The following is a 16,885-nucleotide window of genomic DNA, read 5'->3' as shown; positions in this document are numbered from 1 at the left end:
ATAACATCAGTAAAATAGTGTAAATTGAGACAATGTACATGGAAGCTTTAAACCAGGACTCTTTTCCAAAACAGCTTTTCGGTAATTTTTACAGTACTTACAGGCTTTGAGTTTATCAAATAGTAATTGATTAAAGAATCTTTTGACTCTCAGTCATTCAGAATGGAACGTGTTCTGAACATGTGGTACTTCATCTGAACATGTGGTACCTCATGGCTACAGCAATCAATTTTGTATCATCTGCCTACACCTTTGCAAAATATAATTATTTCAGAATTTGAGGTTTAACAAATACATTCAGCAAAATTATTTACTTGCACAGACAATAAACACTTCTCGGTTATTTTCAAATGAATGGAAGGCAAAGGGGAATAAGAACAAAAATGACAAAACCAAGATAGACAGCAGAACAAAAGTTTTCATGTAAAATCTGGGCCAAATTCTTAAAAGATACTATGCTCTTAATATCAGATCTGAAAATACTGCTTGACTGAAGACAAATTGTGAATATACCAAAAAAGCAGAAAGAAAATGTGGAGGAATGGTTAAGTGAAATAGGACACGTGGATGTTGGGCAGTTAAGAGGCAATGGGCTAGTGAAGTACCGTACTCAACTCACATGAGTCTGGCACGTACACAGCTGGCTGAGAGCCAATCAGGCTCAAGGACACGATGCCCTTGAGCGATGGGGACAGTCCCTAAGGCGGGACGGTGGCTAAAAGAAGGAGGAACTACCTGAAAAGAGCGGGAAATGTTAGCCAATCCTGAGCTTAGTTTTTGCAATATGTATGAGTTGATTATGTTCAAACTAGATAAAAGGCGACTGAGCTATCCATTAAAGTTGAAGTTCATTGTTCACTCATATTGAGCGTCTGTGTCTTCCTTCCGTCGACAACAAGAAAATATTTTGACATATTGAGTGATGAACATAATCCAGCCAGAAAGTGCCAGATATGCATCAGTCTGCAAAGTTCCACAATGAAGTCGTAATGAAGTTCTAAAAAGTTGCATTTTAGAGGTCCGAAAGTTAAGGAATTCCTACTTTGTTGTTTCAAGGGAATAATGATAACAACAGAAAAGTCTAAGAATACTCTCTTAGAAGTATAATTAGTAGAAAATTATTGTTCCGTTTAATTGAGATGTATACACTATCCATGAAAAACACATTTACAACCAAGATTACTACATGGCTATTATTTTCCTCACTCAGACCTTCAGTTTTGTGCAAGTACCTAATAGAAGCACGTTTATACAATTACAGTCCTTAATTTGACATACACTGCACAGGAACTTCTCAGATACCCAAGTAAATTTACCTGATGATATTGTGTAGATGGATCTAGCAGGCAGTAATGAATTATTGTTGTAATCCCTTCTAATAGAGTAAGAACCATATCTGGGGGAGTGACTGACGCCATCCAGAGAGGCCTAAAATAAAATATATTTTTCAATGAACTCATCCAGCAGCAAAGTAATTCAACACAATTAAATTTGCTTAAAAAGATTATACACCTCTAGATATACTTACCTATTATCAGATAATCCTGTTTCATATTTATATTGCTGAATTAAATTATCCAAGTTCCTGCAGAGCTGAAGAGTCACAGAAACAACCACCCTCTGAAGAACCTTTCCCATGTAAGGCAAAGTGGAAGTGATAAGGCCAATCCACTGAGGATGCATTTTACAGGCACAGTGTTGATGTAAAGCTCTTATCACTGCGCAGAGAAACATGCCTTGGCAGGTTATTGGCTGGGAGTGTAAATACTGAAGAGAAGTCATCGGCTGCTGGGGACCAATGTGCTCCAAGTCTGTTATGACAAAGTCGAAGCCTGTTTCGTTTTCCTCAGGCACAGTCATTACTCTGTGTTCCAACACAATCAGCCGCTGAAGCACTTTTAAAAGCTGTGACTGTAGAGTACTGCCATTGTCAAATTCATCTTCAGAAAAATTTATAAGGCTGTCTTCAGAGAAACCTTCTTCTACGGCCACTATGTTTTTTCCAGCCATCTTTTCACTGTGCCATTTCTGTGCGCTAAAGATAGAAGACAGCAGACAATGCAGGATCACTTTCTGAACCTTGCACTTGGATAACATGTCCGAAATAAAACTAGGAAAGCCTTTTGCAGAACTTTCTATAACTTTGGCCAATTCAGCAAAGAGAAGTGTCAGAATTTCTATACTCATCATTTGCATATTACGGTTTCCTATCAGATCTTGTGAGGTTACTTTAACGTGAGTAGGATAGTGGCTCCGCATGTAATATAAACACAAGGAGATAAGAATTTCTATGTACATAGAACTCCGAAAGTTATGGTTAGAATCAACTGGGATGTGACTATAGAAATCCTTGCCCATAACAGATATCCGATGCCTGGCTAGGAGATTCTGGAGCAGTGAGAGCTGAGGAGTGTATGCATTGTTGACACTGGTAGTGGAGATAGCACTTACGAAAGCTGAGGGATTTGTCTTCAGAATTGCTTTAATTGCAGAAAAAGCATACAATGTCCTTGAGGAGTCATACAGCTGGAGATAAAGCAGTACATGTTGATACAAGGGATGGATATTAAAGTTGGGAGATTTCCGCATTCCTGGGGACCCCACATCACTCTCTATTTCTGATATTTCCCCTTCTCCACAGCTGTACCAGTTTTCTAAATCAAGGCCATCACTAAAGAAGACATTTGTTTGTTTAAGCTTTTCTGTTTGCGCTTTCTTCTTCTCTTCATCTTTCTTTTTGGCTATTTTCACCTTAGGTTTTGCACCTGGTTGCTTACCAGCCTCTTTAACAATTGTTTCTTTTTCTGACGTTTTTTCCGGCAGTTTTCCTTTGAAGTTGAACTGAATGCTGCTGTGGCTCCGCTTTCTGGACTTGGACTCTGTGGAAGCAAGAGTGAGATCTGACAGGGATTGCTGGCTTGCTGCAATACAGGGTGAGGAGTTATTTCTTGAAATTTCGTCTCTTAAGCTCTCAAGTCCAGTCTCAGTTGAGGCTGACAATAACTGGGAACTGTCATTACTAAGCAAACTACTTTGGCTACTTTGAATATTTTGATCTTCACTTTTAGTCATCTCCTCAGGGTTATCCAAAGGACTGAAATTACATGAAGTATCCTCGGAGTGCAGACTGTGTTTAACTGGGTCATTCTCTTCTCCAAGACTGCTTACAACTCTGCAGATAAGGTCAGTAATGACTTGTTGCACAATTTCATCAGGCGAGTCTTCTCTCAGAGTCTGAGAGCTATCTTGAGCACTCAGGCTTTCTGTTTCCACCTCGTAGCTGATGTTGTCTCCAGTAGATGACTGAGAACAGCCAGAATCAGAACTCTGCAGTATTTCAACCTGATTGTCAGGAAGATCAAAATCAGACACAACCATTGGAATGGTCTCACTGCTGGTACTTAACAAGGAAAGCCGGTCACTCAGAGGGTTGACGGTCAGGCTGAAGTTCTCCATTTCATCCATAACAAGCTGCTTTTCATTGCCTTCTTTAGGTATAATAAGTTGTCCTTGGCTTACAGGCACGTGGGAAAATGCTTAAAGAAAAACATGAAAAAATTATTTATATGGTATCTTGTTTTTCAGAACAGAATTTAGAATTTATATTTAGAATTTAAACTATTATCAAGACTTTTAATTAAATAACAGTATGGTAAATAGTTCCTTTTCACTTTAACGAAAAAAAAAAAACAGTAAGTAACAAGTTACACATTCACATAAGCAAGCCAAAAATACTTTAGTGGTAGACCTTAACAAAACATAATTTCCTTGTGAAGCCTTATGTAGTCTTATCTACTTGTGTTTTGACAAAAAAAGAATTATTAATATGTTACTAACAATATAGAATACATGCAAACACCTTCAAACTTAATCAGTATGTTTTCAGTCAGCCCCACATCAGTGTTCCTAATTCACAAAAAAAAAAAAAAAAAAAAATCTAATTTCTTGGTTAAACTTCAGGTCATAAAGTTCTACTGAAGTCTGTAAGACATAATAATATGCTCTGCATTGAAATACTTGTATACTGTCTTAATCTGAGGGCAGTTAAACTTCAAAGATACTTCAAGGCTGTGACACCTAGCCTTGAAAAAAAGTGCACAAAAGCACATAGAAGCAGTGGCCATTCTAGCACTTTATTTTGCTAGTTATGCTAAACAAAAGTCTGTATTTTTAATATTGCATATAAATAGCAAATTAATAAACTCGTTAATGAACTTCCTAGAGTATTCTTGTGTACACACCATCAGCACAGCTGAACTTCTGCATAAAGTGCTTTTCATTTTCTTCTTCAGGGTGATAGGGAGACTTAGTCCAGTAACATTCAGCCTGTACTCGTTGAACAGAAACTCGCTGAGTTTTTGGATGAAGAAGCAGTAGGAGCAAAGGTTCAAGAACCCTTGCAATATCATGTCTTTGAAGTACTTGATTTAACCAGGCTTGTCCCACTGACCATGTAGAACCATCCAAGCTGTTAAGGCTGTCCAGCATGATGAACAAAGATCTAGAACAGAAAGAACGAACCTCACATATTCTACAGGACTCAGTTTAATCCCATTTCATTCTGATATATGACAAATTTCTACATATCAGAATGTAGATATGTACAACGTGCAACGTGTCCAGTGTGCAACGTGAAGTTCTATATTTTAGTACAGCCTGATGAAGAAATTGCCAGGAAAAACTAGCAATAAAGTCAGTAACACAGCTGCTGTAGTAATAGTAGTACAGAGTGTTACAGTATTTGTACAGCTACCAGCATAGCAAAGTTTGATTGCCTATAAGTACTAATGCATCATAAAATGATAAACCTTAAAATGCCAGTTCACATAGCTGCACGGACAAGAAGATAATTTATTCAAAGATCTTTTCTTCAAGAACTGGAAGGATAAATGTATTTGACAACTCAAAGCCTTTCAACCAACAAATCCTTTCCAGACTTCTTTTCCAGACTTGGGGAAAAACAATATGTGTATATGACTGAATTTACTGTTTTATAACCTGTAATAATAAACTGTTTATACTGTTTTATATTCATAAGCTCCTTAACTCTAACCACAAAATTTATTACCACTTCTGCAATGAGTGACAGTGTCAAGCCAAAAAAATAACCTCTTTACTCTGCTTCCTACAGCTAAGTATGTACTGGAAAAATTAAACATGCATTTCCCCACAGTGTTTGTGCTAGCTTAGGAAGCTGAGACTAGCTCAGAGTCCAGATCATTCAGCTTTTTCTAACAAGGTGGTCTGATACCAGAATGTAAAATGTATTTCTCTAAGTTCTGGACACTATATGCTGCCACTATGACATAGTTAAATAATTTTGCCTCAATCTTTCACTGGATCATGCTTGCCATCACCAACCTGTCAAAGGTACGGCCAAAGGAAGAAGACTTGTTAATATGAAGGTCCCGGGTGAGATGCCATAGCACTGCAAACTTTGCATGAGCTTCCATTCTGACTTTCTGTGAACAAAATTATAAGTTGGTTCTGTTAAGATGCATCAGCCTCTGATAAGAACTGAAAAACAGAGCTATACAGCAGCCTACAAGATGTCAATAAATTATTAAAAATACCTTTAGCTGCATGTTCATATCCTTTTTTCAAATAGTAAGAACAATAGACAACAACAAATATTTGAACAGTTTTAAAAACATTAAAGATTTTTCCCTCTCTCTCCCTGTATATCTTGGCTGCTTTAGTTTCCATGTACTTAAAACCTTTTCAAGCCACACTTAATGTTGTAACTTGAGCAATACTAATCTTACTCTCCTGAGTTGCATGGCTCTGTTCTCATGGAGTTTATCTATACCAAGGCACTAGAAGAGATCATAAGGAGAGAGAAGGAAGAAACATGCAGGACTTTTTGAATAGTCAAGGATACAGACACAGAGAAAAGTGGCAGACAGAGAAAAAATTATTTATAGATAGTTAACCAGCTGGTAGTGTCTGGAATCATGGGATTAAATACAGTAACCAAGGAAACAAGGGAAAGAAAATAGGTTGACTAGAAAGAGAGACGTAAGAATTCTCCAGCTACATAGAGAACAGTTTATCAATAAAAATGCCAGTTTTTGCTTTGGAACTCATAGCTTTGTTGTGACAAAAAGGACATGGTTACTGCAGCAGTTGACTTCTTATGACTGCTAATAACATGGAGAATGTTTAATGGTGAAATTGGTATTTAACAATTTTTATGCCTTCATCTCTTTACTGTGGCTGATCAAAGGAAAGAGTTATTGAGCAAAACTGTAAACAATAGTAAATGCTGCACTATAATACATGGGTACATCTGTTAAAGACAGCTTTATCCATGCGACAAGGAAGCTACTAAGCACTAGGATTGAACAAAGCACGAAAATCAGAATGGTTACACTGAGGAAAGCATCAAGCAAAATTAAAGTACATTCAGGGTTTAAACTAAGCTACTGAATGATAAAGAGAGACAAGATGATGAAGATTTTCACTTGTTTGTTTTTAAAATATGTGCTTATAAAGAATGGGTAAGTATATTTACCTCTAATCAAAATGAGACCAAACCAAACAATTAATGCTACTGTGATAATCTGGTGTAATTCCAGACTTAAACTACAACATGCAGCCGAAGAGGCTTTGCAACAGCTAACACAACTGATATCTGCCACAGTAACACAAGTTTTAAGTAAAAGCTAAAAAAATCTGAAAGTTACAGAACGGATAGAAGATACATCACATCAGAGGTATACTTAAAGAAAGAAAGAAAGAAAAGAAACAAAGTAATTTTGGAAGGAAAAGAAAGCATGACCTGTATTTAGAAAAAAACCTTCTAAAACAAAACAAAAAAAACAACACTGCAAACAGTTGTCCAAAAACAATTCCCTCATGTCTGCTGAATAGAGAGTGGAAATTCCAGTTCTTAAACACATGCAGATGATTCCATGTAAGTCCTTGCAATCCATACTGGTAAGATGCAAGAAGTTACTGTCTTCACAGTAAGTTTGACAGAAATGAGTGAATGCCACATCGGCAGTCACAGCAGCCCACAGACCAGCACAATATAAATCATTAGCAGCTTTATAAACATGCCAACCTGTGAACTGAAGTGATTGACAAACTGGCTCATAATTGCTTTTGTTGATCTGGTTACTCTCTGGTAGAAAGGCAAAAAGGCAATTACTTCTAAATGACATGGCCATGAATTGTCAGAGCATGTAAGGAAGTAATTTCCTACCATTCATTCTGCTGGGGCTGTGAACACAGTTCATATGTTTAAAATTTAGAGTGGTACAAAGACCTCAACTCAAATGTTGACAGCCACCATCTAAAACTAGTTTCTAGGGGGAAAAAAGTACCCACCATGACAAACAGGACATCTATTAACCATAGTAAAAGCTAACCATGTGCTTTATATAGTGGGCAGCAGAACATAACTTTTGATAAGGGACAAGATCTCCTGCATAAAGTCTATGTGTCTCTTAACACTGAGAAGCCCTATTTTCTATCATGGGACCACAGACATAGACATATCATAGACATTAAAGAAATAGTCAGTGATATAAGCACCGTCCAGCTTCAAAAGCTTTTGAAAAGAGTACTTGATTTGCACTAGCTAAACCGACAGCAAAAAAGAAGTTGTCAATACAACAGCCAAGCTAGTTTCTAAAAAACAGTCAGCAGTGAGCCAATAGACTTCTGAAGAGCAATGAGGAACAGGAGAAATCTACCAAGTTGGGTCATGAGCAAACACAATAACCTGTGGCAGCAGAACAGGAGACAGCATAAGTTACAAAGTAATAACCAGAAACCAAATATTTATTACAGAGGCAGAGAAGCAGCTCTCTGATCACTCAAGAGGTTTTACTCAAAGTATAAGGCCATGGCTGTTGACAGGAGACAGAGATGGAAAGTAGCTTTAGCAGCATACTGAAAAGAAATGCACAGGCAACTCACAACCCAGCTGCCATGTCAGTTAGTGTAGATTAGGCAAGCACCATATTTTCCAGACATTGATGCAAAGAAAGCTAGCAATTACTGCTACAGCAGTTTATTAGTAGCCCTCTGGAACTGAAAAACAAGTGAACACTCAGAATTCAAATCTTTTAACGACAAATTACTATAGAAGAGAGAGGCCACATGAGATCAAAGAATAAAATAGTGCAGAAGACTCTCCATTGAAATTATCTATTTATTGCAAGTCCTCTACTTCCCAGTAGAGGAAACGAATCCCACAGGAACACTTTAGCTGGAAATAATTAACCAAGAGAAGTGTCAGAAGATGGAGCTCAGAAATATATAGCACAGCTCTTGGAATCTGCACTTACAAGCTACTCTTTTGTCTATTATTTACATTTATTCTTAGAAAAGAACCAGAATCAGATAACGTATGAATAGTCAGAAGGACAAAAGAAAACAAATTCACTGCTGCCTAAAAGAGAAAGGACATCAAGGCAGAAGCAGCAAAGTAACAATATCAAATGCAGCAGACTCACAAGGATGTTTCTCACAGAAAGGGAAAGGAACTGAAAGCAAATCTCATACTGTATAAGGAAGGTGGTGACAAGAAGAAAGGCAGTTAAGGAGGGCACCTCTCACCAAAGAGAGAGAACCACACATCACTGTCTTGAGAGACAAAAATCCAACCTCACTATCAAGAAAAGTGGCAGAAGCAGAGCAACAATAAAAACTTCTCCAAGTTTTATGGAGGAAGGGAAGTAGAAAGGCACAGAGGGCATTAGAACAAGGCACAAGAATCAGATGAAATAGAGGGCACACCAGAGGGCTGAACTACAGTTGGTAAGGGCACAGCAAAATAAAGTGCTTAGATATAAAGAAGCTGTGCAGGGAGAGAAGAGTGGTCAGGAGAACTGGCATGGAACACAGAAAATCTAAATTCAGTTACTAGCACTGCAAACACTTTTTATAGGTTTGTGAAACTGCAGGATATCATGAAAACAGGGATCAAATACAGAGATAAGATTTCTTGTGAGAGGGAATACAGGAAAGGGTGTCAGTGTCAGGGTGGATAAATCTGATGTTCTGCGTGCAAGTAAAAGATTACACTTTTCACAATTGAAAGAATATTACCAATACAATGCAACATTTTTAAAATACAGAAGTTATTTACAACACCCACTGAGGCACTGAATCCTTTTTCCAAATATAGTTCTCTATGAATAACCATACACTTTAGTCATCTTTCAACGACACGAACAACTTACTTTGTCTCTATGAGTCAGCTGCTGACTAATAACATCTTCACAAATGCTAGAAGAGGGAACAAGGTTGTGCAGCTGGTAGAAGAGCTCCACACTCTTCTGGTGATGCTGGGGAGTTCCGTCACCCAACTGGTCCCAAAGAGTTAAAGCTATATGCTTTGGACATGAAAACAGAAGTTGCAAGAGAGACAAGTGAATGAGTATCATGCCTTGTTTTGTTCTAAACTACGTTGAGCTCTTTGCAATGATGGGAGACATTACATCTGATGACAGCATATGACAGCCATATAGGCAATCTATAAACCTGTTCTTTTTTGTTTGTATGAACTTATGCATCTGTTTGAAACGCTGCAATGACTAACTACACAAAAAAAAATCCTGCTAAGAGATGGAACTCAGATATCTCCAGAAATAAACTTCCATTAGCTATAGCTTACTACGTAATATATTATATATATATTATCTTTTATAAATTATTTCTTACATAGCTTCAATGCAGAGTGTGGCTTATCAGAATCCTACGTTATGTATACCTTCATTTCATGCCCCTAATAGTTTATGATGCTATATGATCAGTTTTCATTTAAATTTTCAAAATACAGTTTCAAACAAGTGTTTTCACCCAAGCAGTCAGCAAAACAATCAGAGTGGGAAAATCCACTGTGTATTTCCATTTAGAGTCCAACACGGATTACAGCTATTACCAAAACACTCCACAAGGAAGTCTTGTTTACCAGACCAAGAACAGTAAAGTAGCCAAGACTGTCAATCACCAGCCAAGAAAAAAAAATCTACAAAAAACATTAGTGAGATGCTGCATTGTACCTTGAAGAAATCCGTCTTTTCAGCCATGTATCTCAGATTGCCTTGAGTAAGAGGAGGTCTGATAACCACGGCCACTCTTCCCTGGTTAGGACTAAGAGGCTGAGCGGTGTCCACACTGTTGAGATTTTCTCCAGTGACAAGAGCAACAGATTGAGTCAATCCAACCAAGTCCATCACAAGGGAAATAGTAACGCCTTGGACACTGAAATCACTTGCTTGCTTGCAAGCATTCATTAAAGTCTGAAGCCACAGAGGGGGCTGTACTTGTTCACAGTCTGAAATAGAAATCAGAGATGGTGTTTGCATTTAACAAAAATTCTAAATGCTATGAATTTTTCATCTTACATTCAGAGCCATATGTACATTTGTCCTTTATCTTTCATATTTCAAACTGCTCACTGTACATGTTTAGGGAAGTACACACAGGACAGAAATACTTCAACGTATTTTTGACTTAAAAATTAGCTAATCAAGAATGCAAGACTGTATCACTTCCACCAAAACTTTCGTAGCTAAAAATAAATAGGAAAAATCAAACAATGAAGAGAAAAATACATTGTATGGAATTGCATCCACACAATTTCATGCTTTAGACAAGACCGGGCTTTTAGTACATTGCATAACCCTTCATTCACTTTGCTCCTTCAGGAAATTTATAACCAGCAATCGTAAAATAATAATATAAATATTATAAATTATATATGTAAATATCATATACTTAACACATAAAGTATTGTATATAATACATATTAACTATATATAATACAATGTATTATTATTATATATAAACTAAGTCTAAACTGGAAAAAAAAAAAAAACAGAGAGCCTGCTGGAAAAGTGTAAAACTTAAGTAAAAGCATCTGCAAAAATTGATGCTTTGGGTTACAGAAGATAGACCCTACTAGACCATACTCTGCTTTCACTGTAGGCTGTTGTTTTCCCTGTTATAACTGTCCCCTCACTTAATACCCTGAATAGCCTGATAATCTAAGTGTCTTTCTCTGAAGTTGGATTCTTTACTCAGTTTACAGTCAACTCTACAAGTGAGCAATGCACCCTTTTATTTCAGAGGTAACAAACTATTTTTTCTTAAAACGGAAAGACTCTACTGATTACATTCCTAAGTTAGGCAAATGCTTCTACACATATTTGTATCTGAAACAAAACCCTTCCAGCTGATTCCAACCACCTACAATTCATTCTTATTCCTCAAACTGTTTAATAGACTGCAAATGGGAAAATTCAGATGCCGAATAAGCAAAGCAAATAAGACATTTAGCAAAGTGAAACCAATTCCTAGAATCACTGCCTTCACGAGAACACATTATTACTCAAGCTTTACCAGCTTTTTGCTTTAGAGCTTAGAAGGCAGTGACGATCCAAAGTGTTAAATCCACAGAAAAGTAATTAGCAGACAGCTGATATTTTTAAGCTTTCTCAGTCATCTGACATAGCACTCATTTGTAGGCTGCTAGTGTTGGAAAAAGTCATAAATTATGTATTTCAAGGTCATATTATAAATGATAACCTGTGTTAGATCTTTTACAAAAGGTAGAACCCCTTGAGCATTGCAATGCCCCTAGTTAATAAACAACTGTAACCAAATTCCCTTCAACTGACAGATATTTGATATTTTTGGGTCTCACAAAGTTATAAGCTACAATCTGCTCCTGGCTAAGGCATATATAATTCATCTTAAAGACTACGGGAACAGAAGAAATCACGTTAAATCAATGTGCCTGTTTCAAAAACAAAAACAAACAAACAAAAAAAACAAACCACAAAACACAAAACAGAAACACCAAGCCACAAAAACTATCATCCCCCAAGAGGTGCCAACTGCTTTTAAAAGTTATCGATAAGAACAAAAAGCTGCCAATATGAAGATTCCAAGAAAAAACGCAAATGAAGCCAAAATTCTTGTAATTCGCATTTTATGCACACTTCAAGCTTATTCACCATGATATCACTTTAATACAACAGCTGTCAAGCTACAGACCAGAAGAAGTTCTAATTCAACAGAATTAGAACTGTAAATGGAAGAATTTACAAACTGCCAAAAGGATTATCCGTCAAAAAGTCACACTTCTACAGTAATCCCAAACTGTCAACAGTTAAATCATGTTCCTGTATCTGCAGAGAGAGACACCTACTTGTGAACACATTCGCAAAACCCACCACTTCTATTTTCCTTTTTATTTGCACATAATGCAATTGCGGTTAGAAGAATGGTTAGCAAAACCATCCCTCAAGGAAACAACTACTTAACCTTTAATAGAAGTGAAGTAATATTAATGAATTTCTTATCTGGTATGACTTCTAGTGGTCAGAATCTTATATTTCCATATACTCCACAAAGCAATCAAAATGCACATCAGTCCAAAACTACTAAAGTGAAGCTAGAAACGTGTTTTCTAATAGCAACACTTGATATCACGTATGACAAAGCTGTATTATTAACAGAACATTCCACATTGTAAAGAGGAACATCTTAAGGTCTGAATTCTACTCTCAGGCTTCAGTCGGTATAATTAGTATTGGTGTGACAGATATAAATGTCGAACCCCATGTCAGCATTGTCCTTGAGGAAATCTATGAAGAAATAGTTGAGTTTTCAAAAAGCAAACTAATTGATGAAGACGAAAACGTATATTTCTAAGAGGAATGGCAAGCTGCAACACAAACACAACATTAATACTATTACTTTAAAAGTGTTTTGAAAATAAGTACTTTATAAGAGAAGAACAAAGAGTTCAGCTTACCAACTTCAGGCTTCCCAGGATGTAATTCTGAAGTACGGTTTCCCTCAGCAATGTAAACGGGAAAGCTCGAACATTCAAGATACAGCTGACAAGCAGCAATAAAGGCAGGAAGGTATTCTTTTGGTGTTTTTTTCTTGTTTATTTTCTTTGCCTTAGCATCTCCGTGCAATTCTCTATCCCATTTTGTGGTCTGTCCTTGCTCTCTACTGGGATCTACTGGAAGCTCTGGCCCTAAGGGCTGAGACAAGGAGCTATTCTGAATGATATACAGGTTGATAAATCTGGTTAAAAACTGTTGGACGTACTCCAAACAGCACTGCATTGCAGTCTTTTGTATCGTTTTCCCGCTTCGAGTTGCTGTCCCCTGCGTTACTACGGAAGGAGGCTGTACAATGGTTTCCTCAGACCCCACAGTTGACGCCGTCTCAGTCTCTGAGGACGTGCTACCTATAATCGGAATGCCAGGTGCACCGTGACCTTCGTTCAGTGCCCTGTCAATGTCATCGGTTGTATCTGCCTGGTATTGCACAAACTCAGTGAATCCGCTTTCTGATGACCGGCTGCTCGGAGGATTTTCACCATCTTCAAACACATCATTAGGATTGTCAAGTGAAGCTGATGGCACCTAATTGAGATAAAAGTTTGACCATTTTAAATGGGTTATTTACCAGTAAGAAATCATTTACCTATTTCTCCATTTGAAAGCAACAATTTTATCCCATGGTTTTATATCTACTCATATAAATACATTTTATGCAAAAATAACGTTTGCATTTTTCTTTTCCAAGTTCTTTCAGTAAGTTTGATAGACCAAACGATGAAAACAATTAAAAAACATTGTCCAGCAAACAGAATACCTTAATTAAAAATAGACACAATCATGATAGGAAGAAAATGTTAACAGCAATAATATTTAAAGAATTCTGAAACGCATATGAAAAGGTATTTAATACAGCATCATAAACCAAGATATTCATACACCAACAGAACACCCTCACTTCCAGCAGGAAGCAGAACACTAATTGATGTTACTTATAGTCATTTTGGTCAGCAAGGTTGTTTTAACAGTACATTTTAGCATGCACTTCTACAAAAGGAAAAGATAGTTATCTGTTAATCAGAAAACTGCTGCAATCATAACAGAGTAAAAAATGTCTGCAGGCAAACAAGGTAAAAGTAGATGTCAGGAAAGAAGAACAGGAAAACTTACGCGTAGAAAAGTATACACTTCTTTGTTGACACTTTTGAAAATCCCACTGCACAAGTAAATAATTACATTAGATATTACTTCATCAAAATCTAAAAAGTGCCTATACCTATCAATTCTGAAAACACACATAACTGATGAATGATTCCTACTCAAAAGGAATTCACAGCAGCTTTCTGTGCTGCCCTAATCTCCCATAGCCTGCTGGTAATCGTTGTCACAGCCTCTGCTTGCTGGAGGTGAATGAGGTGAATGCAGCTCAAACAGCAGTGCATGGATCAGGGGGAGTAAGTGCAGGTAAAGTACACGCCTACAGACTTCTCACCAAGCTATTTTAACAGTGACAACAGATGTTACCTGAGATCCAGCAGGCCCAAAAGTTCCATCTTGCTGTCTAATGTCTTAATCAGTACAAGCCTCAAATGTGTGCTCTTATTCAAGCATAATCTAAAGATCTGAGCAAAATTTTTTTTTGTAAATAAATAAAAACAAACATCATTATGTATATAATGCATTGCATCTTGCTTTACCAGAGACAGTAAGAATAAAAACTAAAGTTTGCTTGGGATAGCTTTCACTATGTTAATACAAAGTAAAAAGTATGCAAAGAGATAATAGGTGATGCTATTTTTTGAATTACACCGCACAAGAGACTAGAAACAAGGGAATTAATTTTGTTCTCTTTTAGTAAAAGCTATGGTCACGGATCAGTCAGTTGTAATTGAAAGAAAAAGGCCTGTGAAGGTTCAAGGGGCAAAAATACTCCATTAAAATAGGTTTTATAAAAAAAAAGAAAGCCACCGCAGGCTGGGTGTCAGCTGGCTAAAAAGGATCCTGGATAAAGGATGCGATAGGATCCTGCATAAAGGATGTGTGAGTCCTAATGAACAAGCTGAACGTGAGCCAGCAGAGGACCCTTCTGGAGATTAATACAAACCATATACTTGACTGTATTAGCAGACGTATAGCCAGTATGTCAAGGGAAGAGATTACTCCCCTCTGTTCATCAGTTTTAAGGTTGCATCTAGAATATTGTGCCCAAGCTTGTGATAATTAGTACAAAACAGACACTGATGTACTAAAACTGAAGTGGCTCAGTAGAGGGCCGCCAGAGAAGCACTTGACACATAAGGAAAGCTGAGAGAGTTGGATTTACTCAGTCTTAAGGAAAATAAAAATGCTAAGGGTTGCGTCTTTATTGCTAAGACTTCCCGTTAGTTAGCTGAAAAAATGGAGGCATGCTGAGAAATTCACAGTGAAAGAACAAGAGGCAACAAACACAAGCTGCAACAATGGGAATTCTAACCAAGTATTTGGAAATCCCTCACCCTATTAATGTAGTCAAACAGAGCAAATGAACAGGCTGTACAGAAAAGTTGTGGGAACTTGGTCCTTGGAGATACTCAAGACTGAGCTGGATATGATCCTGAGCAACCTGACCTAGCTTTAAAGTAGAATCTAACTTTGAAATAGTCCCTGCAACTCCAAAGCAGTGACCTCCAACTGTCACTTCCAACCTAAACCTCTATGATGTTCCTCTAGTTTCTTCAGCTGGATCCATCAGAGATCAAAGATTTCAGGGCATGTCACTTAAAATAATTTCCACTGCCATGGTTGCCCGGAACACGTTAGACAAATCGTTAAAAGAAATACCTGCTGGCTTGTTTGTAACTTCTATTTCTTTAATAAATAATTCCAAGAACCTGACAGTAAAACAATTGATAGATATTCATCTGATGTATGTAAACTTGGTGATAGACGAATTAACACATTCCTCACACATAACCAAGGTGAAGAATTCTTCTGAGTTCAGTTATTCTACAAGATCAGACTTCTGAAGTGCATTAAAATATCAAACAGGAGTTTTAGTTTTCTAATTTTCTGATTCTGAGATGATTTCTATACATATACTATTAAGTATAGATAAAAACCCTTAAGAATCAACACCTTTTGCTGTATGTTAAGCTAAATCCAATGAAGGGCTGTAAGTAGTCCAACACTGACTTAGAAAGCCCACTTTTCATTAAAGGAAAGTGACACACACACACAAAAGTATCATTTTTCCAAGACACTGCACAATCCAATCAGTTACCTTTTTATTTTCCCATTCTTTGATGGAGCTACTGTGTCCACTAGGAAGCTGCAAGGTACCATCTGCACCTGCAGACAGCAGCGGAGGTTGGACCTTACTAAGAATCTTTGAGCAGAGTCTCAGAGAATCAGTAAGCTCAGACAAGTGCAAAGTCTGAAGGTGGCTTGTCAATGCAGAAATCATTCTGAGCAACAGCTGAGGCAAGTGTTCTGTCTGTATTTCAATGTAAGTCTCCTAGAAGAGAAATACAACAGCTCATGAGTTGTAACAAATCCCACCCTAATAGTTATTTGCTATAACACTGGTACCTGTAATTTGCTTAACTGTGTTCTACACATATGGAAAATGAATATCTTAAAACTGAGACTAAGAACTATATCCTTCCCAAAATTTACAAAATGAACTTTACATTTGGGTAACCAACAAATATAAATATTTAACTTCTTTCAGAAATTTACATCTTGCTCACTACGTACAAGTTACAAAATACAGTAATAAGGCTAAAAATAATATTATTATTTTAATATTCTTAACATATAAATTAAAGAATGGAAAATAATGACAAAAAAAATCATTAGTAAGTATAAGTAAATGGAAAACGGGCTGATTGCCATACCTGACACAGCACTCTCATACTTCTAGTAGGCTTTGAAATAAGAAAGCAGAGAATTGAGGAAAGACAGGTAGAAAAAACAGTTCCAACAGTCTTTGCTACATTAAGCAATGCCAACAGAAAGATGCATCTTATCACAACATTTAAAAGAGCTTTAAAAGAAAGTTGCACATTTAAACTAGCATATGAAACTAC

At 37.0% G+C, this 16,885-nt stretch overlaps 1 protein-coding gene across 7 annotated transcripts in view; it reads right to left on the bottom strand.

Annotated features, from left to right (window-relative positions):
- Window positions 1-16,885, bottom strand: part of DOP1A (DOP1 leucine zipper like protein A) — a 62,326-nt gene that overhangs the window by 18,621 nt on the left and 26,820 nt on the right. For 5 of the 7 annotated variants that reach the window (XM_084284236.1, XM_084284238.1, XM_084284240.1 and 2 more), the window contains exons 13-21: window positions 16,694-16,723; window positions 16,078-16,311; window positions 12,779-13,403; window positions 10,017-10,291; window positions 9,195-9,347; window positions 5,362-5,462; window positions 4,242-4,501; window positions 1,529-3,536; window positions 1,317-1,428 (exon numbers count right to left, since the gene is read on the bottom strand). In XM_084284236.1, the coding sequence (XP_084140362.1) occupies window positions 1,317-1,428; window positions 1,529-3,536; window positions 4,242-4,501; window positions 5,362-5,462; window positions 9,195-9,347; window positions 10,017-10,291; window positions 12,779-13,403; window positions 16,078-16,311; window positions 16,694-16,723 (3,798 nt within the window). The remainder of the gene's footprint in view (window positions 1-1,316; window positions 1,429-1,528; window positions 3,537-4,241; window positions 4,502-5,361; window positions 5,463-9,194; window positions 9,348-10,016; window positions 10,292-12,778; window positions 13,404-16,077; window positions 16,312-16,693; window positions 16,724-16,885) is intronic. The other 2 variants (XM_084284237.1, XM_084284239.1) reach the window with 1 other exon arrangement.

Source organism: Netta rufina (genome assembly GCF_964035555.1).
Source record: "Netta rufina genome assembly, chromosome: 3".
In the NCBI taxonomy this organism is placed as follows: domain Eukaryota; kingdom Metazoa; phylum Chordata; class Aves; order Anseriformes; family Anatidae; genus Netta; species Netta rufina.
This window is presented reverse-complemented; position numbering and strand designations above follow the sequence as displayed.